This window comes from Ptychodera flava, chromosome 13 (assembly GCF_041260155.1).
Source record: "Ptychodera flava strain L36383 chromosome 13, AS_Pfla_20210202, whole genome shotgun sequence".
Classification (NCBI taxonomy): domain Eukaryota; kingdom Metazoa; phylum Hemichordata; class Enteropneusta; family Ptychoderidae; genus Ptychodera; species Ptychodera flava.
The window spans coordinates 7,255,015-7,282,082 of record NC_091940.1 but is presented as its reverse complement, the minus strand read 5'-3'; the positions used below and the strand labels follow the sequence as shown (position 1 = coordinate 7,282,082).

The following is a 27,068-nucleotide window of genomic DNA, read 5'->3' as shown; positions in this document are numbered from 1 at the left end:
GGCAAGGGAGGCTCCAGAAGGTCAGGCTTTGTTTTTGTATGGAATCCAACGTAATAGCACTGTGGTGACTGAGTCTGATGGAAACTGCTCGATTGAGTATCAATTACGATCTACTTTAAATTTAGAAATTGAAGATACCATTTCAAACGAAAATATATGTCAAAGTGAGAAATACTTTGGCTTTAAAAACACTGCACTGCATGAAAATACCTATCTACCGGTACAATTCCTGACATGTGCAAATATGCTAAACCTATGCGAGTTAAAATGTACTGTACACGGATCTACAGTCACATTTTGAGTGGTCACAAGATACTCTAGATGCATGACATACCGGTAGTCAAATTCAAATTATCTTTATATCGTATTTGACTTACCAAGTTCACTTGACAAATTTATGAATTTTTCATTACAAAGACTCTCTGATGTACTATCTGGGGTGCAAGTTTTGTTGCCATGTCCATCATCTTCTCCTGTAAAAACAGGGAAAAATCAACATTTACCTTCCAAAATTGTTCAATTCTGAACTATGTTCATCCAGTGGCAAAAATGGAGTAGAAAAGAAAAAAGTTATTGGTAGACTCGTCAAAAAATGATAACACTTTCATGTATATATGAGGAATTGAAATTGAAAGCACATATCAAGTCTTCACGTAAAGGTGTAGCCTTTACACTCTTTTGCATCTATCATCCAACGCTCAACTTCATGTGAATATTGATACATCTCATGAATTCATCAGTGTGTTTCCTTTGAAACTTAATGAGTTGATAAGGAACTTCCTAAAAGTTCACCCCTCAACCATGTAATAAAAATATAGCCACAAACTCACCAGACAAAACGGCACCAACAAGTAAAACTTGCTGGGGCACACAAGACGCGTGCGCAACATTTATTTTCACTTACATAGAATGCCCAGTGGTCGCAAGAACGCTCAATGCTTTAGACTTTCGTTGGTTTGTACATAGACAATATATGGTTTGTACATGGTACCAATGAGTGAAAATGTCATCGGAATTTGTGTTTATAATGTTCACTTCCAATACTACATGTATGGTGCACAAAGATCTTTGTATCTGGTTAACAATTTCAAATTAAATCAAAGATTGGATACTGCTCGACCATCAGAAATCTCGTGTTCACGATTAACAAATGTCAATTTTAAGTACAGTTCTACAGCTTTTTTTAGCAATGCTGAAAGAAAATTTACGTCTGGTATACAGAGCAACTGCCGAAGGTCGCGTGCCTAAATACCATGCTCTGCACTGTACTGTGCAGAGTCCTGGCCGACAAAGAAACGCTTTAAAATGTGTGAAATTGGAAACTAATATTCACATTTCAAGAGACAAAAAAAATAGTGTCAATGACACTGTGCTCCCATTTTACAAAGATACTAAGTAAACACATGACATTGCATTCTTACAGGTTGATTACTAAGAAAATTCCATTGCAAGTCCAAATTAATCTTATACCCCAGCAATATGAAATGCTCAATCTCATAATGACTTTTACACATATGACAGAAAATAAACCTACCGTAGGATCAAGACTATCATGTTTTAAAGCAATCAAACAAATACTTTGGGAGAAAATGATTTTTTTGACAAAAAATGGGAAAAATTGCCCCAAAAATACAAATATGAAAATTTCACCACATTTTGAACAAGTCATCATTGATGACATAGTCCCCACCAAGTATTATTGTGTTGGTTACATGCCAATGTGTCGATCTGGTTGTGAAAAATGGGTCAATTTTGTGAATGATACCAAATGCTGTGGGTGTAAGGCAAGAGAGAAAGAATCTGCTAGCAGAAAAAATGAAATGACTGCCATGGGACCACATATAATCTTTAATCAAAAAACAACAGTATGTACACATTTACCTTTATGGTGTGTTTTCATTGAGCCAAAAACGAAAGAACACGGCGGCAATATTTGTGTATCAACAACTTTACGCAGTGACGTCACTGACAAACGGATGTGCACAGCTTCAGATTCAAATTCGTGTGTTAATTAACCACTGTCACTGACAGATATCTATGACTGAAACGGCTGCCATTTGTATCTCATTACTGAAAATGGAAAATGTCACAAGTAAATACGTCAGCCTTTCTTATCTCATCTCAATTATGGGCATTATGCAGTTTCGACTATTCAAGCTAACAGTACTACGCACAATTCAAAGAAATGCATTCAATGCTATCTTTATTACGCAATATAGCAAGGCATTTCTGTGTTCAAGATATGACGGTCGATGAATTTCATTCGGTGTAAAACGAATTTTAAAATTACCCCTCTGTGTCATAGTGTGGCGTTCAAATTATGGCTAAACATTTCTGTTTAAAATGTTGAAAAAATGAAGTGTAGTCCACAGTTTGTTTCAACATATGCATATTTATTACTGGTATGTTATTTCATTTCAATAATTTAGCCCATCTTTAGTGTGTATTTTTTTATTTCTTTAGTCCATATTTGTTTAGCAGTGTTCTAAAATTTTTGAACAATTTGCAAATTATTCTAATGATATTTCAGATGCATATATTTGTGGTGATGATAACATAGTTGGTACTTTGTACAAAGATTGTGAATTTTGTGCAGTCCAGCTGCAATTGAAACATCAACTGATAATGGTGTATTAGTTTCCTATTGGATTTATATGTCAGAATTGCACAAATCTGTGCTGAATTAGAATAATGACACTGATCAAGAATCGCATCTGATTTCAGTTTTACAGTGGCTATTGGGAGAATGTTGTTCGCAGAGGAAATGCATAATGTGCTTTGAATGTAAAATCAAAATATTTAATATGAAATTTAAATCATTTTAGTGAATCATAGCTAGACAACCTATCTCTGACATATTTTTCTTTCTTTTGCAGTACTGGTATTCACTGTGTCTTTACTGCAGCTGCTAATTAAAAAAAGAGCCAAAATAAATCAGAATACACACACTTAGTACACAGACATTTGACAACAACATCCAACAGTGACATTGACAATACATACTAACAAGCAGAGCTTGTTAGTTCTAGAATATACAGAATATTATCTCACATAGTGAGTGTCTGAATATTATTCTGAATTGTATTCCAAAGCACATTCTGAAAGTACTCTTCTGAAATAACAGTACCTTCTGAATACTTTCTAGAAATACTGAGCTTTTCATAGTTCACCTATGCACGTATTTTGAACTATCATTGATAGTGAAGGCATTGACAATAAACATTTAATATTTACGTGCATTATATATTTAATTGAACTTGACATTTTAGAAATACACTGACAAATATGAAAACAAAAAAGAAAAGTCAAAAAGCATCAAACCTTGCAAAGAAATTATACATGGAGAGCCGAAGGTCTTCCCCAAAAAGCCAACCTTACTATGAGATAGTCGTGATGAGAGGTGATGGCAATTGTCTATATCGTGCTATAAGTTATGGGATCTACAATACTGAAGATTACCACATACAAATCAGACTTGGTGTTATTGATTATTTAACTACACATTGGGATGATTATAAAGATGTAATCAAAGTTGAATATGCAAGGTGGCATATCCAAACGAAAGAGGAATATGCACACTATATGAGCAGACATGAACCAGGTTTAGCTACATATGCAGGTCATATTGAGTTGACTGCAGCTGCTATTGTGTATAATGTATGTATCCAAGTACATCTTGACCCTGCAAATAACCCCATAGACACTGTTGGCAATATCAATGGACCATTAATTATCCATCTTGTTTATAGAAATGCCATGCCAGACAGTGGACATTATGATTTTCTGAAACCCATTTCAAGTTCCATCACAGTTCCTACATGTAGACAGCAGTGCAAGAGAGAATGGATTCAAAAAAAGAGGGCTGATCCAAATTTCAAACAAAATGAGAAAGAAACCGATTTAATTAGAAAGAAAAGAAAACGATGTGATGAAGAAAACAAAGCACAAGAGCAACAGGCAGATTTATTTCAAAAAGAGCCAAGCGGATAGATGAAACTTACAAAGCTAATGAACAACAGAAAGACTTAATTCGAAAGAAAACAATTCGCAGAGATAAACAATATAAAGCAAAGAACAACAGAAAGGTGTAATTCGAAAGAAGCAGTGCGTATTGGATAAACAATACAAAGCAAAAGAATAACAGAGAGATGTAATTCGTAAGAAAACTGTGCCTTAGATAAAAAAATAAAACAACAGAACAACAGAATCAGGCCATGTACAAGATAACAATGCGTTTGGATAAACAATATAAAGCAACAGAACAACAGAAAGATGTTATTCGAAAGAAAGCAGTGCGTACAGATAAACAATACAAAGCAACAGAACAACAGAAAGATGTAATTCGAAAGAGAGCAGTGCGTTTAGATAAAGGATATAAAACAAAAGAACAACAGAAAGACGTTATTCGAAAAAAAACCAGACGTTTAGATGAGGCATACATTTGTACAGAGAAAATCAGAAACGCTTTATTCAAGAAAAATAGACGAATTGATGCCCACTACAAACAAAAAGAAAGACTGAAAAATAAAATTTCAAAGTCAAAGAAGCGATTAAATGTATTTCATAGACTAAAAGAGAAAAGCAGCAAATGCTACCACAATGAGAAAATCCAGACTGAACATTGCATATCGTGAAAAGGAAAAGGTAAGAAACACCATTGCTATGATGCAAAGACGGACCAATGAAAATTACAGAGCAAAAGAACGTTTACATGACAACAGGAAAAACAGAACCAAAGACACTGTACACAACTGAATGTGCAAGAACTTATAGAATATTTCCACAATAGTATTTCTGATGGACCTCACTATAAGTGTGCATGTTGTAGTCAGCTCTGGTACAGAAAAACTTTGATTAATTACAACAATATCAAAGACACTCTGCCACTTATAACTAGACTCAGGATAACATGATGATAATGATGTGCAATGGCTTTGCTCAACATGTTATTCATATTTGAAAAGGGCAACATTCCTCCATGTGCAGTGCATAACACATGTCATTTCCAACTTTACCAAAAGAGCTTGCACTTCATCCATTAGAAGAAAGACTAGTTGCATTACGTATTCCATTTATGCAGTTGAGAGAGCTACCTCGAGGACAACAGACTTCATTACGAGGGAATGTTGTAAACGTACCATGTGATATATCTACAACTGTTAACACATTGCCACGCCCATTAGATGCATCACAAACAATACCACTAAAGCTAAAAGAAAACAAAGTTACAAACATGCATATCAAGTGCAAAATATTAGACCACAGAAAGTTGTTGATGCTGCACAGTGGCTAGTACAAAATTCTTGTCTGTACAAGTCTGAAATGTCACTATCTCACCCCACACAAATCATTTTGGTGTAGTTAAAGATAAACAGCAAGAATGGAAAGAATTTTTACCTCAAGACAACTCTGATAAACAAATTGCAACTGATGATACACAATGCACAGATGAATCTAACAGATCAGATAGTCATACAGGTATAAATCAAAATGACTCGGATCATTCAGTAACACATACTGCCACAACTGATAAGATTATTACATATACGACAGATAATGCTGACAGTGAACTGAACATAAACAAAGCACAAATTACAAGTAATAGGGATCAGAACCACCAGAATCTATTACATGTAACAACAAATACCGAAAATGACACAAATAAAACAAGTAACACAAAAGACTGTCCTAATTTGCCAGAGCAAACAAATGTAACATCTGACACAGAATCTGATGATGAGTGGACAGAAGTGACAAACATAGATGACCGTGCTACAGGAAATCTTGATACATTACTTACACCTGAAACAACTGATATTGACAATGATGGTGCATACTGCTATGCTCCAGGAGAACGCAATAAACCGATGGGTTTGTTTCAAGATAAATATTCTGAAGAGTTGTCATTTCCTACAATATTTGCTGGCCAACCTAGACCAAAGACAAAAGTACCTGTACATTACAGTACACTATGTAAATGGGAACTAAGACATTCAGACAGGAGAGTTGCTAAATCAGTGCCGAACATTTTCTTCAAACTTAAGAAATTACAAGTAAAGCAAATACAAGACAAAGCTACATTATCTCTACGTAAATGTAAATTTGAAGGCAAACAATTGAAAGCTGCTTCTTTCCAATCTCATGAGCAGTACAAAATGTGTTGCATCTTGATGAAGGTTACAAAATTTTGAGAACTGTCCGAGGATCACCACCATATTGGGAAAAAGCAAAAAGAGATTTATTTGCAATGATTCGTCAGCTAGGACTACCCACATTTTTCCTCTCATTTTCTGCTGCAGAAACTCGATGGCATCATTTACTACGAATACTTGGACAAACTGTGCATCACAAATTATACACTGATGAAGAGATTAGTCAAATGACTTGGAAAGACAAATGTGAATTGATTCAGTCTGATCCTGTGACTTGTGCAAGACATTTTGACTATTCTGTACAACGATTTCTTCATGATTTCTTAGAGAGTTCTCTTCATCCTATTGGTGAAATAGCAGATAGCTTTTATCGAGTTGATTTTCAACAGAGAGGATCACCACATATTCACATGCTGGTATGGATCAAAGATGCTCCACAGTATGATAAAGATGATAATGATACAATCACTGACTTCATTGACAGATACATCTCTTGTCAAAATTTAATGAATTCTGATGATGAGACACTGCAAAATCTGATCAACCTGCAACTACATAGACATGCCAAAACCTGCAAAAAGAAGGGACAATGTGTCTGTAGATTTGGCTTCCCATTGCCACCAATGCCAAAAACAATGATACTGACTCCTCTTGAATCTGATTGTCCAGAGGAAACACAAAATCAACTGAAAGAGCACTATGTCAAAATAAAGGCGGAATTGGATAATATGTGTATGGGTGATGATATCACATTTGAGGAATTTCTGTCCAAACTCAAACTTGATGAGCAAACATACATTGATGCTATTCGCTCATCACTTGCAACTGACAAGGTTTTTCTCAAGAGAACACCAAATGATATCAGAATTAATAGTTACAATTTAACATTACTACAAGCTTGGAGAGCAAATATGGATATTCAGTTTATTCTAGACCCATATGCATGTGCGATGTACATTGTGTCATACATAAGTAAGGCTCAGCGAGGTATGAGTAACCTACTAGAGCGTGCCACCAAGGAAGCAAGAGAAGGTAATAAAGATATCAAAGACAGAGTTAGACATATTGGAAATAAGTTTCTTAACCATGTAGAAGTGAGTGCTCAAGAAGCTGTATATTTGGTACTTCAATGTCACTGCGCCGTGCTACACGTGATTTTGTGTTTATTAATACATCACCACCAGACAGTCGCACAATTTTGTTGAAACCACTCTGTGAAATTCAAGGAATGCCTCCAGAATCACTGACATAGAAACTGACAGTCTCATTAAAAAGTACCAACGTCGCCCAAAACCTCTCTTGGCATGGTGCCTGGCAGATTTTGCAGCTTGGTTTGACTTCCACAAAGATGACACAAAACATAATCAAACAAACCACTATGATGACAATGTTGATGATGAACTTGTACAACCATCATCTGAGTCACATGTTTCATACAAAGTTGGTGGACTGATCTACAAAAAACGTCAAAAATGTAAAGTAATTAGATATGTTAACTTCCACAAAGCAAAGAACCTGAGAATCATTACAGAGAACTATTAATGCTGTTTCATCCTTGAAATCTGAAAGTGAACTCATTGAGAATTGTGATTCATATCAAGAGAAATATATGCAGTTGAAGGCAGACATAGATGCAAAGAGATGTCAATACCAACATAATGCTGAAGTTCTCCAGCAAGCAATAGAGAATCTGCAGAATGAAAACGCTGAACAAAATAATGCTGTGAGTACAGTAGCACCTAATGCAATACACAATGATGAACAAGATGCTAACCAGGGCTCAATTGAAAACAATGGCTATGCATCTTTCAATCCAGACAAACCTGAACATTCAAATTATGATATTGGTCAAGACCTAGGTATTGCTGTCAATAACCCATGCATTGAGGATTTACAGCAACCCAGAATGAACAAGCAGGATTTCCATAATCTTGTAAGGAAACTAAATGAGAAACAGAAAGAAATATTTTATCATATTCTCAACTGGGTAAAAACTAAAGATGCTCAGTTATGTCTGTTTCTGACAGGTGGAGCAGGAGTTGGCAAATCTATGGTAGTCAAAGCAATATACCAAGCACTCTTACGATACCTTGGAAGTCTACCAGGTGAAAACCCTGACCTTATCACAATGATTCTAATGGCACCAACTGGAAAAGCTGCATACAATCTTGGTGGTACTACTATTCACAGTGCACTTCAAATACCTGCTAGTCAAGGTTTTCACTACAGAGCACTCTCAACAGATAAGCTCAATACATTGCAAGCAAAGTATCGAAACCTGAAAGTAATATTTATTGATGAAATCTCAATGGTTGGTAATGGCATGTTCAATTATGTGAATCTACGGCTGCAGCAAATAATGGGTAACAAGAAGTTGTTTGGTGGTGTCAGTATCATTAGTAGTGGTGATTTGTTTCAACTCAAACCTGTGTTTGATGGTTGGATTTTTCAAGATCTAAATGTGAACTATGGGCCTTTAGCAACAAATCTTTGGCAAGAATTTTTACAATGTTTGAATTAACAGAAATAATGAGACAAAAAGATGATGCAAACTTTGCTCAGTTACTAAACCGACTTCGAGAAGGAAACCATACAGACAATGACATTAAATACCTTGAGACTCGTATTGTCAATTGAACTATGAAGATGAAACTACAGAACATGTTACTGACATAGTCCACATTTTCTACAGCAATGCCAGTGTTGATTCACATAACATCCTAGCCTTTAACAAATTGACAGGATTTAAGACAACCACTGAAGCAGTAGACACAGTTATTGGTGATGTTGATCAAGCTGTTAAAACTAAAATCCTAAAGAGTGTTCCAAAAGCAGCTCAAAAGACAATGGGTTTACAACATACATTGCATATTGCCATTGGACAGAGAATTGACCTCTGCATAAATTTATCAGTTGAAGATGGCCTCATAAATGGTGCATCAGGAATAATCCGATTCATTGATATACTAGATAACAACAATGTCACCAATTTGTGGATTGAGTTTGATGATCAGTCTGTAGGCCGCAAAACACGTCATGACAAGAAACATCTACTGCACAGTGGTATCAAAGCTCAGTTGAAGTCTTACGAAAACAATTTGCTATTCGTCCAGCTAGTGCAAAAACAATACACCGTTCACAAGGTGACACACTCCAACACGTTGTTGTAGATCTGCCAAACAAAAAACAGTATCATCTACATTATGTTGCACTGAGTCGTGTAACTCATCTAGAAGGTCTTCATATTCTGAATCTGCATCCAAACAATATAACAGTCAGCAGTGATGTTCAAACAGAAATGAATCGTTTACGCACTGAAGCAATGTTACAACCAAATTTACAATTTCCCTACAAATATGATGAGACCTATTTTGTAGTTGCACATCAAAATGTGAGATCATTACATGCCCATTATGAAGATGTTACATGTGATTACAGTTTAACAGCTGCAGATGTGATAATTTGTACAGAGTCAAAACTGTCCCCAAATGATAGTTCCAGTTATGACTTACCAGGCTATGTAACTTACAGACATGATGGGTCATCATCCGGAAATCAGAGATCAGCACATGGCACTGTTATTTACTCCAGACATGGCTATTTTGAAACACCACAAAGCATTGATTATGGTGGCATTGAATTCACACTATCAAAGTATTAAACACATATTGGTATCTTGCAAGTTATTGGTACATATTGTAATCCAAATACTGTAATTTCAACTTTTGAAAAGGCCATTTTTAACCTGCATCTTAAACTTCATCTCAATGACCCCATTGTCATAATCGGTGATTTTAATGTAGATATGCAAGACAATTCTGTCAGAAAACAGAAACTTTTACAGTTAATGACAGAAACATATGATTACAAACAGCTGATACACTCTCCAACAACTGATTATAATTCATGCCTTGATCACATCTACACCAATATTGATCCTATTGAAGGTCATGTACTTGAATCTTATTTCAGTGATCATAAGCCAATATTTGCAGCCTTCAATTCACACACATAAATGTGACATTTGAATGGAAAAAAACTAATTTTCAATACAAATAACACTCATTTCCAATAAGCAGAAATGCATGTTCATTTATCATTAGTAGACTATCGGTCATAAATTTAGTCATCCCCTTTCTCACCACTGTTAAGTGATGTTTTGCGCTAAAGACTCAGAATAATAAATGTTTACACAAATTGTCATGTGTGATACAGTTCTCCACTTCTCAGTACACTTTGTTCTCAGTTTTGAAAATGGTCAGTAAGTCTGTAGATTTCTTATTCACATTAAATACCTACTCTTTAATTTGTGTATGACAGTATTGACATTTCTTTGTCACTACGTACTCTGTACAGAGAGACTACTACTCTCTATGCTATTTATCAAAAAAATCCTCTTTTTAAATTGCATTCTATGTCAGATTATTCCCACAAACTTGAGCACAATGAGGCTCGCTGTCTACGATGATGATTTCAAGTGAATCAATAATGCATGCAAACAAATTCAAAATTTTTTGTATATCCAGTTTTTCTATAGAAATCTAAGCCTTACATTCTAAATGAGTGTGCACATTTAATGATCACCTGTCTGATGAACATATGCTGTTCCATAATTAAATAATTACCAAACTAACAGCTAGACGCACTTAAGTACGCTTAACTCACAAAAATAATTAATGTGCAATGGTCAAACACTATCCATGCAATATATACACATAATCATGCCCAGGTTATCATTTTCTCAATTATGTCGGATATGTAAAGTAGAAAGATTCAGAATGCATCCTCTTTTCTTCTGTGATTAGTCAATCAAAAGTATCCCACCAATTTAACAAAATAACTTTATTCATTGTAAAAGATGAATAGTTAATTTAATTGATTTATTAAAACATTTCCGTGAAAGTACTTTCTCCTATTTGCCAATCCAGGAACCCAACAAAAAAAAGAAAATAAGCTTATCGCCTACAGAGGGCGTACCCCCACTTGGAAGAAGTAAAAGCTTGTGAGGTTGTGTCACAGGGGAGAAAAACGTTCTGCGCATGCCTCACCGGAAGTAGTTTTCATGCATAGAAATACATGGAGGTCTTCTCTTTTCTCAAAAGGGATGAAAAATACGCAAAAGGGATTGCTATAAATGTGTACAACAACTCTCTTTATTATAAACTACAACATACCCTTTGCCTAAAAAAAACCGATCCTGGATAAAAATAGGAACACTATTTGAAAAAGGGTGGCGCTAAATTTACGCATGTTTGTTTACATTCGTCAGTTTCGATCGCTAGTAGTGCAAACTTTCAAATGCGACAATATGCACTTGTCTACTAGTTTACTGGCTTTGCACATAATAAAGGCGCTTGCCATTTTTTCAAGAATGAATTTATTTCCTCTACATGATCTATTCACTGACAGTATATGCCAGAGCCGTGAAACTGTCATTTGTACACACATATGATATAGCAGCAGACGATAAAAATATTGGCGCGAATTTTTCTTCTAAAACTCAATGAAGTGTTGTTCAAGATGTCTGAGTGTGTACTTGCCGGTAAAACGCGTGCGAAAACCACTTGCACAGGAAATTTATGTCATTTGACAGTGGAATTAAGACGGTGTTGTCAAAGTCCCGGTGATCTTATTTGTTTACATCATTTAAAAGCAGTCATCAGAAGAAACAGGCGACTATGTTCCTGTCCGGCACCATGGGCCTACAGTGATAAGATATGTGAGCGTCCAATCCCATCAAGGCTATTCCAGGTCTTCGATGAAATTGGTGCAAAAGATGAACAGTACGTCCCGGGGACGCGATGGTGTACCAGATGCAAATCAAAAGCAGATCTGGAGTTTTTTCCCGGGTTTTCACAGTATCTTCCACCAAAGAAAATCGCAGGCGGCAATATCGGGAACAGCAATATTCGAGACAGGTCTCCACTGGTAAGTGTAAATCGAGACCAACAGCGAGGGTATGTTGTGACAGGTCCTTCGGCGGCCGGTGTTGTTTTCGGCTGTATTGACTCCAGGTTATTGACCTGAAATATTGAGAACTGGTGCATGAGGGCGCACTAAACTGTTGGTGGTTTAATTGGGAAAAAAATTGTGAACTGAAAGATGTCAAGAGTAATTAATCTTCAATTTATCAAAAACATAATCATTTAATGGGGTCATTGCACAAAATCATGAAGTAATATAGGTTTGTGAGTTTAGCTAACTACAGAGTAATTAATTAGTTGGCGTATTTTTAAGGATGGCCACACTCTGCAAAAATGATGATACTGATAACAATAAACAAAAACATATGAATTTTACCCTCACCCCCGAAAAAAATGCAAGCTCCAGCATATGTTTTCATCCACTGATTGGGTATACACAGAATTCTCCGTAGGAAATTTTCACAATAGGGCTCATATGTTGTGAAGCACTGCAGAAAGAAGCGGTCACACATAGGAGATTTCAGGGATTGATGAGAAATCAAATGAATGCTCCGGCACACATTCAAATTAAAACCAGAAAGTAAACACTGTTTAATGTCACTAGCACTGATTTGGCCATGATTTTTTGTGAATTTTCTTGGAAGCGATTTAAAAATTATTTGTTGCAAAGCATTTCACAAGAGGGCTATCTGAATTTATAAGAGGGCCCCCACGCCCCTTTTATCTTATTCAAGGAGAACTCTGTATACACATCCTGATTCCCCAAAATCACAACAGGTGAATAATGCTGGTATTTCTACTAAACTGCATCTTATTTTGTCTTCTACAAGCAGCAACCAACAATTTTCAATAAGACTGATTCCGTGTACTGTGGTACCGTTCTTTCTACAAATGAGGGTCATGTGTTGCTGTCAAAAACTCAATGGAATGGCATTATTTCCAAGTTGCAAGGTTGGTATAGTTTATTGTATACATACTTTTCTCAGCTTTGAAAAAGACATTTGAAACACTGAGAGTGGATGACTGGTAAATCATAAGGTTAAGATCTAGAGTTAATTGAATTTGTACAAGTCATACACCATGCATCCTACTGCACTGTAGTCATCCTTTGCAAACTTTATTCAACAAATTTACAAAAAATCTCAAAGCGGATAAAGTAATGACTGACAACAATCCCATTGAATTTGCTTTTGGGGGAGTCACTATCTTTCAATGGCTTCTTATCAAAAACATTAAAGCCCCATAGCTATGTCTTTTCTATTCTTTGCTTTATCAACAAATATATCATCTAATTTTCAGATATATTTAATTGTGTACCTTTTAAATTTGTTCATGCAGGTTCGACATTTTCTGAACAATTGAAAACACTGCAGGAAATGCTGTACAGGTCACAACAAAATGGTGTGTTCCTTGATGTGAAAAAAATGGAATATTTTGCTAAGAAATATGTCCCAGATCTTTATCAGGAGATTTACCGTGCAATAGTTGACCCATCATTGTCTGTGGAAAGAAAAAGGCAACAAGAGAAGAGAATATTGACTGTCCTGAGTTTACTTGCATATTACAGGTGAAACACAATTGCAATTTAGTGATGATAACTCATTTACTTTGGACACAGTCACATACTTTGAAGTGTAGTATATAGAGTGCAGACACATAAATTAAAGCTTAGTGAGGTTAATTATATATCTTTTGGTGCTTTGCAGTAGTCTAAAATGACATTGCTATAAGTATTACTATTGTAACTATAGAAACACAGATGTATGAAGCTATATCCTGTTACACTGATGCTTACTATTTTCAGTTTACTGGAATCTTGAAATAATTTGATGTCAAAAAAAGGCTGAAAGCAATGCTCTGATAGAACAGAATATTTCAGTAAATTCTAGAAAAACTCAGTGGTGCAGTCTGTCAGGAGTAACAAATGATATCAAGAGACAACTTTATCTCTTCAGTGTCATTTTATTTTTTTTTATTGTTATGTTCTTGTTATGTATGCATATAAAATAGAATCTGCCATTTCCATCATTCAGATCACAGAAGACAAGAGGCTTCCAGGAGGCAATGGGGATATATTTTAATATGCAGGGCTTATCCCAAGAAGCGCAGGATATGTGCCACATTTTTGGTCTATCTCAACATCCCCGCACTTTGTTGAAAAGGAGACAGCAGATTGCCGGAGAACATGGGAAGCGAATCAAGACATACCTGATGAATAAGTTACAAGTAAATATTACTTTCTAGCTTTGCATGATTGACCTACATACATACAGTAATCAATAAATGACAAAAAACACTTTAAATACATTTTAAATATTTTTATTTCAAGTAAAAATGCAAAATATCAACTGCACTGATATCATGAAACCAAATTGTTTTCGAAGATCATTTTTTCTCATATTTTGCTGTGAGCATATTGAATAATTGAATAATGCCTGAAATTGGATAGATGTGAGTAATTTACCTTACTTTTAAAATTATTTGTTTGTCTATTTATTTAAGTCAAGAGGTAAAGCATTCATCCTCGCTCTTATTGATGATTTCCATAATATCCATGGATTTAAATCGATGGCCTCTGGACACAAGGAACTGAAAACCAGTCAGGCTGTACATATGGCAACAACAATGTTGGATATCTTGCCTGTAGAGTCACTCGATCTGCCAGCTGGTGAATCAATACACAGGTAAAATTGACAATTTATATCAGACTCATCATTGTAATTGTTGTAGAATCCACACACACACACACACACACACACACACACACTATATTTGTGAAATGTGTATTACATAATCTATACGAAAACAAATTTCTCCAACATCAATTGTATGAAAGGGTCAATTTATAATGACATGACTTTGATAGTAACTATATCGTGCACTGCTAACAATCATTAGTCAATAATGTTGTCATAATGCATTAATTATTGCACCATATTCATATCCAAACATGTAACATTTGGGACATGAAGGATTTAAAGAGATTATGAAGTGCACTTAATTGTACTATTTTTTGCATTATAGAAATATATTTATCTATAAAAATGGACAGCAGATACTTGTGAGAGGAGGGATAGCACCCCATGTCATGCGAAAGGAATTCAAATTGTTCATGCAAGACTATGCTTTGAGTTTCCTTGAGAGTCTCCCGATACAATATCACCAACTGGATACACAACATGCCATCTCTTCCCTTAAGAACATGAGGTAGGATTCCAATATCTTATCACATAACAATGACATTTGATGGGACAAGGCTGTCACCTTTTGACATTGTTTTGGTTTTGCTACTGACACTGAAATACACATGTCGTCTATTGTGTTACAATTTTAAAGAAATATTATTATGTATTACAACACACCTGATCCATAATCGCTTATGCAATTTCTCAACATATGTTCTTATGGGAAGAGTTATTTTGGAACTGATACATGAATCAGTTACTTGGATAAGTTTGACAACCCATCTACACTTGCACAAAACTGGAAATGTCATCTGCAGTGCAGACAGTGACAGTAAAGATTTGTCTTAATTTATAACATATTCAGAAGAAGTCATGAAGCAATGGATGAGGTGTGTTACAAAGCATATATTGACTGGCAATATTTAGGTAACAGCAAACCTTTTGTGTACACTAGAACCTGTGAATTTCCCAAAAGAGTCTGTTTCCCATGACCAAAACCTGAGAGAAACAAACTATTTTGGGATGTACTTACAGTCCCTCATGTAAACAAACATATGCAATTACCCTCATCACCAGGAAATATGTGTATACTATTATACACATTACATTGAATATAGATGAATGCATAAAAATAAAATCATTTGAGTAATAGTAATACTTACCTGTTCACAATGAAATGTGTCCCTGATGAGATAAAAGGAAAGGTACATCTTCTCTGAAAATAGAAATATCATACGTTTCAATTATATTGAGTGATAACATTGTTTTGTGTACCAATATCTTTAATGTAAATAATTTTTTTTTAAATTTCATTTGCCCTACAGACCATACACTGATGTTGATGTGGAAGAACTCCATACTCTAAATACCACTGTACTGGTTGACGAGATTGAGCAGCCACTCAAGAGAAAACAAGATCTACTCAAACTGTGGATGATGCTTCTTGATATCCCACAGCTGAAGACATATACCTCAAAGCAAGCTATTTTAGCACCTGGTGACTGGCCAGTGTGGTACTTTGGTAAAAAAATAATAGCTTCATTCAGTGATAATGATATAAGTATTCCCACAGAAATACTTTCCTTTGTACCAACTGTTGGTCAATTTCATATCACTTTAAACGCTTCTCGTGATATTGTCATATCTGCAAGGTTTTTCTTCCAGTTACTCTGCAATGGGGTTTTTGATAAACGTTTCATTTTAGCAAAATCTCCTAAACCTTACAAAGTGTCACTTTGTATTTATTTGGCTTTCAGTGGATGGATTCGCATTCGCCGTTATGTGATCAGCAAATTAACAATGTGTAAATCTGTGGAAGTCCAGTTTATGCTTTATCTTCTAGATGAATTAATTCCCCTTGTATATTTTCATTATCCTGTATTTGTTCAAGGTAAAGACCGAAACATGCTTCTCAAAGTACTAAAGCGGTTAGAAATATACTTTATAATATCCAATAGACACCATTATAACAAGTCTCTTCTTAGCTTACTTTCTGATGACCTCTATCACTCATCCCATTTACCTGGCTATAATCATCTTACACAAAATCACCAACACATCATCACTGAGAAGAAAGTTGAACTATTTCATTCATCACTAAGACACCACATACAGCCTCACGATGACGGCATCACCATACAAAGACAAGCACACATGCTACACCACACAAAACATAACACTCTCATTCGAGACTTCTTGCAACACCATAACCATGGTAAAGATGACCATGACCTCACACTGTTAGCTGGCAGAAGTGCCGAGACACTTCTTGATATTATCAATCAGGTAATGCAGTCTGCAGCTGAACATGAACAACATACAGAAGTCAACAGCACCACATATCATCTTCCAACTTTCAACACAGACATCACAGCAAAGTGCCTTCCACTTGGATTCAGATGGTCCGACCATCATCGGCCAAGTGAAGATCTTATTTGTGATAGTCCGAACTGCTCTATCTCTTCCTCTCTCTTCAATCTTTCAAAACGCCTCACTTGTGGCCACACCTTTCACATAACTTGCTTATCTCAAAGTGGCTGTCCAATATGTTCTCCTCTCCTAACTGCTGAAGTTGTTCACTTATCTAACAGCTGGAATGAAAGCATCATCAAAGACATACACAGCCAGCCTTCTAATGAATCCACTGAAACAACTGACAGTGACACTCTGCCAACATCTTGCAAAATTCATGACATGCAATATTACCTAACACAGCAATTTGAAGATGACATAAAAAACCGTGCCTCTCTCATACCAAACGCACAGACAGGCCAATTCCGAAACAAACAACACAAGGAGATGAATGCACACACCACACAAAGTAACATTTCTTCTCCCTCTACAAATACATCAGCACAGCAGACACAAACATCCCATTCCTCATCTATTAATGCATCAATACTTCCAACACAGATATCCCAGCCTTCAGCAACTGATGAAGCAATACCACAGACACACACAACTAGGTCTTCAGAAGATGGTGCAGTACTTCCTCAGACTCAGATATCCCCCTCATCAACAAATGATGCAGCAATACCACAGACACAAACAGCTAACTTACCTTCACCATCTGATTCAGCACTTCCACATATACAAACTTCCCATTCCAGGCACCATGTACCACCAGATGCAGCAATACTGCAGACAGAGACAACCCTTTCTTCAATACCTGTACAGCAGCATTCTGTCTCTGACAAACAAATAAAACAGAAGCAAAACAGAAAATCAATGAGTCAATCTTCCCTTCAACTTCACAAATATGCCCACTTGCGACATTTGGTATGTTTATGTCCAAAACCACAGTCACATGGATGTGTAAGTTACTGGTCATGTAACAATGTCATTTCACAAGGATCATTGCATAGCAACAACATGCGATCAGGGAGTAATGCATGTACATTGATTTGTTTACTGTTTGCACAATGGTACTACCAAGAGTGTTCAATACAGATCCTACCAGAGTCATCAGTCTTTCCACAGGAATGTCTGGTTGGATTTATTATGTCATGTGTTCTTGGTAATCAAGCTCATGACATCTATCGTTTGAATGAATTATCTCCTCATCTCAACCTTTCACCCTTAGAAGGAATGAGACTGCTAGGAAATAAATTAAAGCTAAGTTTTCATTCAAATGAAATTGGACCAGTTTATACTCATCATATGTCTGAACCAAGACAGGGGTTATTGGAGTTTTACTTGGATTATTGTAAACAGAGGGCAAAAATGGCTTTAGTATATGTAAGAAGAAATATGTCAATTTTATTTATTGTGAATCAAGGCCATGTTTTACTTGCTGATTCACATACACACAGTGGGGGTCAGAATGGTGCACTGTTTGCCCAGGTACAGCATTCAAATGTCAAGTATTTGCATCAGTTTTATGATAGTTTCATTGGGGTTGATGGAGAGCATAATATTGGTACAGTGACTTTATTTAAGTTTTAGTGAATTGCTAAAACACCATATTTATCTCACAACACCATGTAAGAGAGAAGATAAATGATGATATCCTACCTTAAAGTTCAAGTGCATCCATCTCTTGAATTGCTTACCAGTTTATCACCCTGGTAGTAGTGCAATGCTTTTTCTGCAATAAAGGACAGAATGAAAATTGTATTTAAAAATGAACTGTACATACTTAGAGAAAGACATGCAACAATTTTGATGTATAACCAGTGTTCTCCCCATGAATTTCTGAAAATGTGTAGGCTAATTGGCATTATAATGCAACCAATTCTTATGATAATTAGCTTCCATTGTTTCCCCCCCCCCCAATAAAGAGTAGGTCCAATATTGTTTCATTGCTCTGGGGAGAACACCAATAAATTTTAAAAAGGTGTATAACATTGTGTCACTGTTACAAGTCGCTAAGTTAAGGTCAAAACCTTTGAATTAAACTCTTCCTCTTCCATTTTGTAACTGACTACATGTACATATTGTTATGTAGGTCATTCCCCCACACTCATCATGACCTGAGTTCAATTAGTCTAGAACATTCTCAAGGTCACTGCCCTTGATGACCTCACAACCTTGAATTCAATTAGTCATGTTTGGAATGTTCTGGAAAGTTGATTAGTTGTGTAAGGGAGATAATTTTAGAACAGTAATTGCATGTCAATAAAAGTTCTAGATTGTTCTTATATGCCTTTATAAAAGGGACGTGCTCAGCTTCCAGTCAGACTTTTGGGATCGTGTCTCTTGTGTGTTACTAAACTCCAGCAGTAGTCATTCTCAAGACTTTTCAAGACCTTCACTGCCAACGCTGGATTTATACTGTGGACTTTGTGCAGCTTCAAGCCTGCAAGCCAAAGGACTGTTCATTCATCCAACTGACTGTTACAACTCTGAGACTGGAGCTTCGCCGTCCCAGCTGAGATAAGTAGTCTGTACACTTTTAAAGCTTGTACTCTATCCCTGACTTAGCAATTAGTTTTATTTTCGTAATAAATTTTGTTTAAACGTTAACTGCTGAGTTCACCCTTTTGTTCGTTTTCTCTGCACGTAACAAAATTGGGGGCTCGTCCGGGAGACGAATATTTTGAGCCGTTTGACAACATTTTGCCTGCCTTTTCAAAACTACTGTATACTGTGAACTCAGCGAAATTCAATCATGGCGGAATTCAAGCCAGACGAATTTATGGATGACCTTGATCAGGACGCATTTGATTCCCTCAAAAAAGACAACCTCATTGCACTGGCCAATTTCCTTAAAGTAGATGTCAAAAGATCTATGCGCAAGCGGGAAATACAGTACCACATTGCAAAACATTTAGTTAATTCTGGCCATTTTGAAGAGTCTGCCTTAAAAGATTATGAGCCTGAGTCTTCCTTCGAACTCAAAAAATTAGAATTAGAAATTCAGGCAGATTTGGAGCTTAAAAAATTGGCATTAGAAAAAGAAAAATACAAATGCAATTACAAATGAAAGAAAAAGAATTGCAAATGGAAGAAAGACAGAAAGAAAAAGAAAGGCAGGAAAGATTAGAAATGGAAGAAAGACAGAAAGAGAGGGAATTGGAAATGAAAGAAAAAGAATTGCAAATGGAAGAAAGACAAAGGGAGAAAGAAAGAGAGGAAAAAGAAAAGGAAAGAGAATTAGCAGAACACCGACTGCAGTTAGAAATGAGACGTTTAGAGCTTGGAAAGTCAGGAAAATTCTTCCCTTCAGACAATTTTGACATCACTAAGCATTTCAGGTTAGTTCCCCCTTTCCAAGAAAAGGATGTTGATAAATATTTCTCTCATTTTGAGAAAATTGCTCAGAGTCTGAATTGGCCTAAGGAGTCCTGGTCTATGCTTTTGCAGAGTGCTTTGGTGGGTAAAGCCAGAGAAATTTACATTCAGTTGTCAGTAGAGCAGGCTTCAAATTATGATTCTGTGAAGGAATTAATTCTCAAGGGTTATGAGTTGGTGCCTGAAGCGTACCGTCAGAAATTTAGGGATTGTGAGAAGGCGAAAGATCAAACTTATGTTGAATTTGCTCGAACAAAAGAACAACTGTTTGATTGCTGGTGTTCTTCTGAAAAGGTCAGTCAGAATTATGACAAATTACGACAACTTGTTTTGATTGAGGAATTTAAAAGGTGCATCCGGAGTGACATCAAGACGTTTATCATGAACAAAAGGCAGATACATTGGAGGTTGCTGCACGTTTGGCCGATGATTATTCATTGACCCACAAATCTTCATTTCTCAGCAAACCATCCCAGTCCTTTTCATACAGAAACAATGCAGGTAAATTTAACTCCTCCTTTTCATCCAGAATTTCTCAAAGGAGAGTAGGAAATCAAATGACAACAGTTCACAAAATTTAAGTAACACTCACACATCATCAGATCCCAAGTCTCAATCTCCTTCTGACAAACAGTTTGGTACACTTTCTTGTAATTATTGTAAGAAAGACGGCCATTTAATGTCAGAGTGTTTCAAATTGAAAAGAAAACGTGAAGGTCAAAGTGGTCAAAGTGGATCTAAGCCCACCGGCTTTATTTCTTCATCAACTCAATTAGAGTCTAATAATGTGTGCAACACATTTTCTGAGGTTAAACCCCTCTTATCCCCAATTAATGAGGTCAAGGTCAATTCTTCTCAAGATAGCATTATGGGTATTTTCGAACCATTTATTCATGATGGTTTATATCACTTTCTAGTGATTTCTCTTCCGCTACCCCTGTCAAAATTTTAAGAGATACCGGGGCGTCCCAGTCTCTTTTGTTGGCAGATACCCTGCCGTTTTCTGAAAAGTCATTTTCAGGTTCTAAAGTTCTTATTAAGGGGGTAGATTGTAATGACTACATTCCTGTTCCTCTCCATAATGTCTATTTGTCTTCGGACTTTGTTTCTGGACCTGTGGCTTTAGGTATTAGGCCTTTTTTGCCTTTTGAAGGGATTCACCTTCTTCTTGGAAACGACCTTGCTGGGGACAAGGTCATTACTAATCCACTTGTGACTGATAATCCTAGTTTAGATCAAAATCCAGAGCCAATAGAGGAAGACATTCCCGGCCTTTTCCCATCATGTGCCATTACTCGAGCCATGTCAAAGAAACTTCTGAGAATCAAAATACTCTCAAAAATAATGTCACAGATGTTGACTTAAATGACACCTTTCTCAGTCAGGTGTTTGACACGGATCATTCCGTTATCCCTCGTGGATTTGAAACTTCCAGTAAAACTTCTGCTGACCAAAGTCAGACATTTTCTAGATCAAATCTCATTGCAGAACAACACAAAGACCCAGATATTTTGTGTTTGTTTGACAGGGTAGATGATGAAGATAAAACTTCAGATAGCTCTGTTCCTATTATACAAAATCTGGTATTCTCATGCGTAAATGGAGACCTCCAGACATTTTGGTTGATGACGATTGGGCTATAAAACATCAATTGTTGTTCCAAAGCCCTATCGTGCTGAAATATTGCGCCTGGCCCATGAAACCCCCTGGGCTGGTCACTTAGGGGTCAGGAAAACTTATCACAAAATTCTCAGTCACTTTTATTAGCCTAATCTCAGGCAGGATGTAGCACATTTCTGTAAAACTTGTCACACATGTCAAATGGTAGGAAAGCCAAATCAGACCATTCCAAAGGCCCCTTTACAGCCAATTCCTGCATTTCAAGAACCATTTAGTAGGATTCTAATAGACTGTGTTGGGCCCCTACCAAAAACAAGATCAGGAATGAGTACATGCTGACAATAATGTGTACATCACTCGGTTCCCCGAAGCCATACCACTGAGAAATATAAAGACAAAGACTATAGTGAGAGCTTTAGTCAAATTTTTCACTTTATTTGGCCTCCCTAAATGTGTCCAGTCCGATCAAGGCTCCAACTTTATGTCTGGAATTTTTCAACAAGTAATGGATCAGCTAGGCATTAAACAGTATAGGTCATCCGCCTATCATCCAGAAAGTCAGGGTGCTCTTGAGCGATTTCATCAAACTTTGAAAAACATGATTAGGACCTACTGTTTTGACACAGAGAAGCAGTGGGATGAAGGAATTCATTTTCTGCTCTTTGCTGTAGAGAGTCAATTCAAGAGTCTCTTGGTTTTAGCCCATTTGAGCTTGTATTTGGACATACAGTCCGTGGCCCACTTAAGCTCGTTAAAGAGAAATTCCTATCAGACGATGATGATTGTCTGAATATTTTGCAATATGTGTCAGATTTTCGTACAAAACTCTCTAAAGCATGTGAATTAGCCAGAGAAAATCTTGAGTCATCTCAGCAGTCAATGAAAACCAAATATGATAAAAACACCTCAAAACGGAAGTTTGAACCAGGTCAAAAAGTTCTTGTTCTACTTCCGGTTCCTGGCAAACCACTCCATGCTCGTTACTTTGGGCCATACCTAATTGATAAGAAATTGAGTGATTTAAATTACATCATAATAACACCTGACAGGCGAAAACAAAAACAGCTATGTCACATAAATATGCTTAAGCCATATTTGGATAGGGATAATCCTACTATAACTCAGCCTGTCAGTACCGTCAGTTCTGGCCATTATGAAGATAGTGATACTGAAACTGACTTGAGTGAAAATACTCTAAACTCAAAGCTGGGCTCGGTCAAGCTTCAGAACTCAGAAATCCTGGAGAAGCTGGAGTCTACAAAGTTGGCACACCTCCAGCCAGAACAACAACAACAGGTGAAAGAACTGCTCCACGAATATAAACACCTGTTTCAAGATGTTCCAACGAGGACAAACGTCATCTATCACGACGTTGATGTTGGGGACAGTAAGCCTGTAAAACAACATCCATACAGACTGAATCCAACAAAAGCGAAATATCTCCAGGAAGAAGTCAAATACCTGCTGGACAATGACTTTATTGAACCCAGTAAAAGTAACTGGAGTTCGCCGTGCATACTTGTTCCCAAATCAGATCACAGTTATCGTATGTGCACGGACTTTAGGAAGGTCAACACTTTAACAAAGACAGACACTTTCCCAATCCCGAGGATTGATGACTGCATCGACCGAGTGGGAAAAGCCAAGTATGTGACAAAATTTGACCTACTGAAGGGATTTTGGCAAGTCCCTCTGACGGATCGTGCTCGTGAAATATCCGCCTTTGTTACACCAGACGGATTGTTCCAGTACAAGGTGATGCCATTTGGAATGAAGAACTCTCCGGCAACGTTCCAACGGATGATCAACGACGTCATATCCGGGCTAGACGGGTGTGCAGCCTACGTTGACGACGTCGTCCTGTATAGTGACACCTGGGAGGAACACATCAAGCTCATGCGGAAGTTCTTTGAGAGACTGAGCAAAGCAATGTTGACTGTCAACCTTGCCAAATCTGAGTTTGGTTGGGCAAGGGTAACTTACCTCGGACATACTGTAGGACAGGGTGAGGTAAAACCTGTTGATGCCAAAATCAGTGCCATTTCAAGTTTTCCCATACCAAACTGCAAACGACAACTGATGCGCTTTCTCGGTATGGCTGGTTACTACAGAAAATTCTGTCCAAATTTCTCCACAATTACTGAGCCTTTGACTAACTTACTTAAAAAGAAAGTAAAGTTTGTTTGGTCAGAGCAATGCCAACAGGCATTTGATACACTTAAAGCCATACTGCAAAGTGCCCCAGTGTTGTCTGCACCAGATTTCACTTTGCCATTCAAATTAGCTGTAGATGCTAGTGATACGGCTGCTGGTGCTGTTTTATTGCAAGAGGATAGTCATGGTATAGATCATCCTGTTTGCTATTTTTCACGCAAATTTAACAAATCCCAGAGAAACTACTCTACAATTGAAAAAGAGTGTTTATCTTTGATATTAGCTTTACAGCATTTTGAAGTTTATGTTACTTCTTCAAATCAGCCAATAGTGGTTTATATTGATCACAACCCTCTTGTTTTTCTGCAGAAATTTAAAGGCAAAAATCAGAGATTGCTAAGATGGAGTTTAATGTTACAGGAGTTTAATCTTGACATTAGACATATCAAAGGCAGAGACAATTTAATTGCAGACTGTCTCTCTCGTATTTAGAGTTTATTGTTGTTCACTTTCAAGAAATTTTATTGTTGTTCACTTTCAAGAAATTTTACTTTAGAGTAAAACAAAATTTGAGTACTTAAATCCTTTTCAAGATTACATTTGTAAAAGAAAGATTTTTCTTTGAAAAATTTTCTTTTTTTGAAGAGGGGGTGTGTTATGTAGGTCATTTCCCCCACACTCATCATGACCTGAGTTCAATTAGTCTAGAACATTCTCAAGGTCACTGCCCTTGATGACCTCACAACCTTGAATTCAATTAGTCATGTTTGGAATGTTCTGGAAAGTTGATTAGTTGTGTAAGGGAGATAATTTTAGAACAGTAATTAGCATGTCAATAAAAGTTCTAGATTGTTCTTATATGCCTTTATAAAAGGGACGTGCTCAGCTTCCAGTCAGACTTTTGGGGATCGTGTCTCTTGTGTGTTACTAAACTCCAGCAGTAGTCATTCTCAAGACTTTTCAAGACCTTCACTGCCAACGCTGGATTTATACTGTGGACTTTGTGCAGCTTCAAGCCTGCAAGCCAAGGACTGTTCATTCATCCAACTGACTGTTACAACTCTGAGACTGGAGCTTCGCCGTCCCAGCTGAGATAAGTAGTCTGTACACTTTTAAAGCTTGTACTCTATCCCTGACTTAGCAATTAGTTTTATTTTCGTAATAAATTTTGTTTAAACGTTAACTGCTGAGTTCACCCTTTTGTTCGTTTTCTCTGCACGTAACAATATGTGCAGATTCATTTGTGTAAATATTTGACACTCGGACTACTATTTTTCTATGGATATATATGTGACATACATGGTAAAGTGCTTTTGAAATTTCCGCAATTTTTCAACGTCTGTATAAGTATACAATATGTACAATACACTAATGTACTTTGAATTGCATATTTATTCTCATACTTCAAACCAAACATTTACATGTTTGCTCATTTCTATATGTCCTTCTCACAAGTCAGATTTGACAACTTTTATAGTGAAGACGACATTTACGTACATAAACAAAATTTTACTTTGGAACTTACCTTTATGTCAGTCAATTAATTTCTAAGGACATTTGCAATCACACTAGTGTCAGTCCCTTCAACTCATCAGCACATGTGTCGTCTGCAGCCAACTCAACAGGAGATATGCATAGGGATCGTACCGGGGGTATGTAACCCGTATGGTTCTTTGTTGTGAGTTACACTTCTCACGCTGCACGAAGCACAGCCCCGGTCGCCTCAGGCAAAAAAGCAGACTGTAAAAACACCAGTACATTCGCTCACACACAGGAAATCGGCAGGAAGAACCGCAGGCACTCGAACCAACCCTTTCTGGTTGCAACACATTGGTCTCTCGTAGCGATGTTTCGAGCGTCTGTGGGAAGGACAGGACATCTCGTAATCGTATGGCCAAAAACGTGCTAACAATCACACAATTCAGAAAATAAAAACAGGTTTGTAGAATAAAAAACGCTTACAGGAATTCAGTCGAGAGGTGTAATGATAGTGCAAGCCATAGTATAATCACTGGTACAGTGACCTCAACATAGTAATGGAATGACGCTAAAAAAAACCGCAGAAATCGGCGGCCGAGTTGTCCAGCTGATTGAAAACACAGCTGATGAACGCTACTTCCGGTGAGGCATGCGCAGAACGTTTTTCTCCCCTGTGGAGGTTGTGTACACCTTCGAATTATTTTCCCACGCGTTCTCCGGAAATCTCTCGGTTCTCATGTTACAGATTAGCCTTGTAACTCACTTTTACTTGAGTGTTCATACAGCTTATGTTTAGAAAAGGAGCCAAAGAATAAAGTCCGGCCAAAGTGTTATCTCAAAAAACGTCAACATTTAAATATTTCCTATCGTCATTTCAGAACTTACGACCTTCTGAGGATTTCGTAGAACTCCCTTGTACTTCAAAAAATCCGCATTAAGAAATTTTCCATCGGCCACATTTTGTTTTCATGTCATGTGACTTCAGATTCTTGCGCAAAAGCATTGATTACATTTGATTTTCAACTCCAAACTATTTATTCTCATGCGCAATAACGTATCAGCATCGAACTCAGACGTAGGAAAGTTGATCATGGCGAACGTGATGAAGAAAAAGAATAAAACTAAAAAGAAGCCTGGTAAGTGAATATTCTTATTATCGTTGAGTTGTTCTCGTTTATTTCCTCTCCGCAATTAATCTTTTTCTCTCATGCTGTATGATCTTAAAACAACGAAGAAATCAAAAAATCATCCTTCGGCCCTTTCGCAAACTTTCCCAAATTTTCACTGGCTGGGTATCGCATTAATTTTTATTACAACATCAG

At 36.8% G+C, this 27,068-nt stretch overlaps 1 protein-coding gene and 1 long non-coding RNA gene across 4 annotated transcripts; one reads left to right on the top strand and one right to left on the bottom strand.

Annotated features, from left to right (window-relative positions):
• Positions 1 to 11,287: 11,287 nt before the first annotated feature.
• Positions 11,288 to 26,416, bottom strand: LOC139147280 (uncharacterized). Of its 3 annotated transcripts, none has more exons than XR_011555691.1 (6): positions 25,793 to 26,416; positions 18,775 to 18,847; positions 17,822 to 17,950; positions 15,924 to 15,976; positions 13,394 to 14,741; positions 11,288 to 12,564 (listed from the first exon to the last, which is right to left on the bottom strand). It is a non-coding gene; the product is annotated as an uncharacterized lncRNA (long non-coding RNA). The 3 variants fall into 3 exon arrangements; XR_011555690.1 differs by having other exon boundaries at positions 11,288 to 12,175; XR_011555692.1 differs by lacking the exon at positions 11,288 to 12,564 and having other exon boundaries at positions 14,380 to 14,741; positions 25,793 to 26,126; positions 26,230 to 26,406.
• On the top strand, positions 11,673 to 19,191 carry LOC139147279 (uncharacterized). The gene is made up of 7 exons (XM_070718309.1): positions 11,673 to 12,080; positions 12,910 to 13,027; positions 13,415 to 13,643; positions 14,110 to 14,302; positions 14,579 to 14,760; positions 15,101 to 15,283; positions 16,086 to 19,191. Exons 1-7 carry the CDS (start codon positions 11,673 to 11,675, stop codon positions 18,703 to 18,705), a joined length of 3,933 nt encoding a protein of 1,310 aa, XP_070574410.1. The 3' UTR covers positions 18,706 to 19,191.
• Positions 26,417 to 27,068: the final 652 nt, after the last annotated feature.

Coding starts and splice junctions, on each gene's coding strand:
- LOC139147279 (XM_070718309.1), top strand. CDS start 11,673: ATGTCTGAGTGTGTACTTGCCGGTAAAACGCGTGCGAAAACCACTTGC. Junction 12,081..12,909: donor TTCGAGACAGGTCTCCACTG/GTAAGTGTAAAT, acceptor TTCTACAAGCAG/CAACCAACAATTTTCAATAA. Junction 15,284..16,085: donor TCTTCCCTTAAGAACATGAG/GTAGGATTCCAA, acceptor TTTGCCCTACAG/ACCATACACTGATGTTGATG.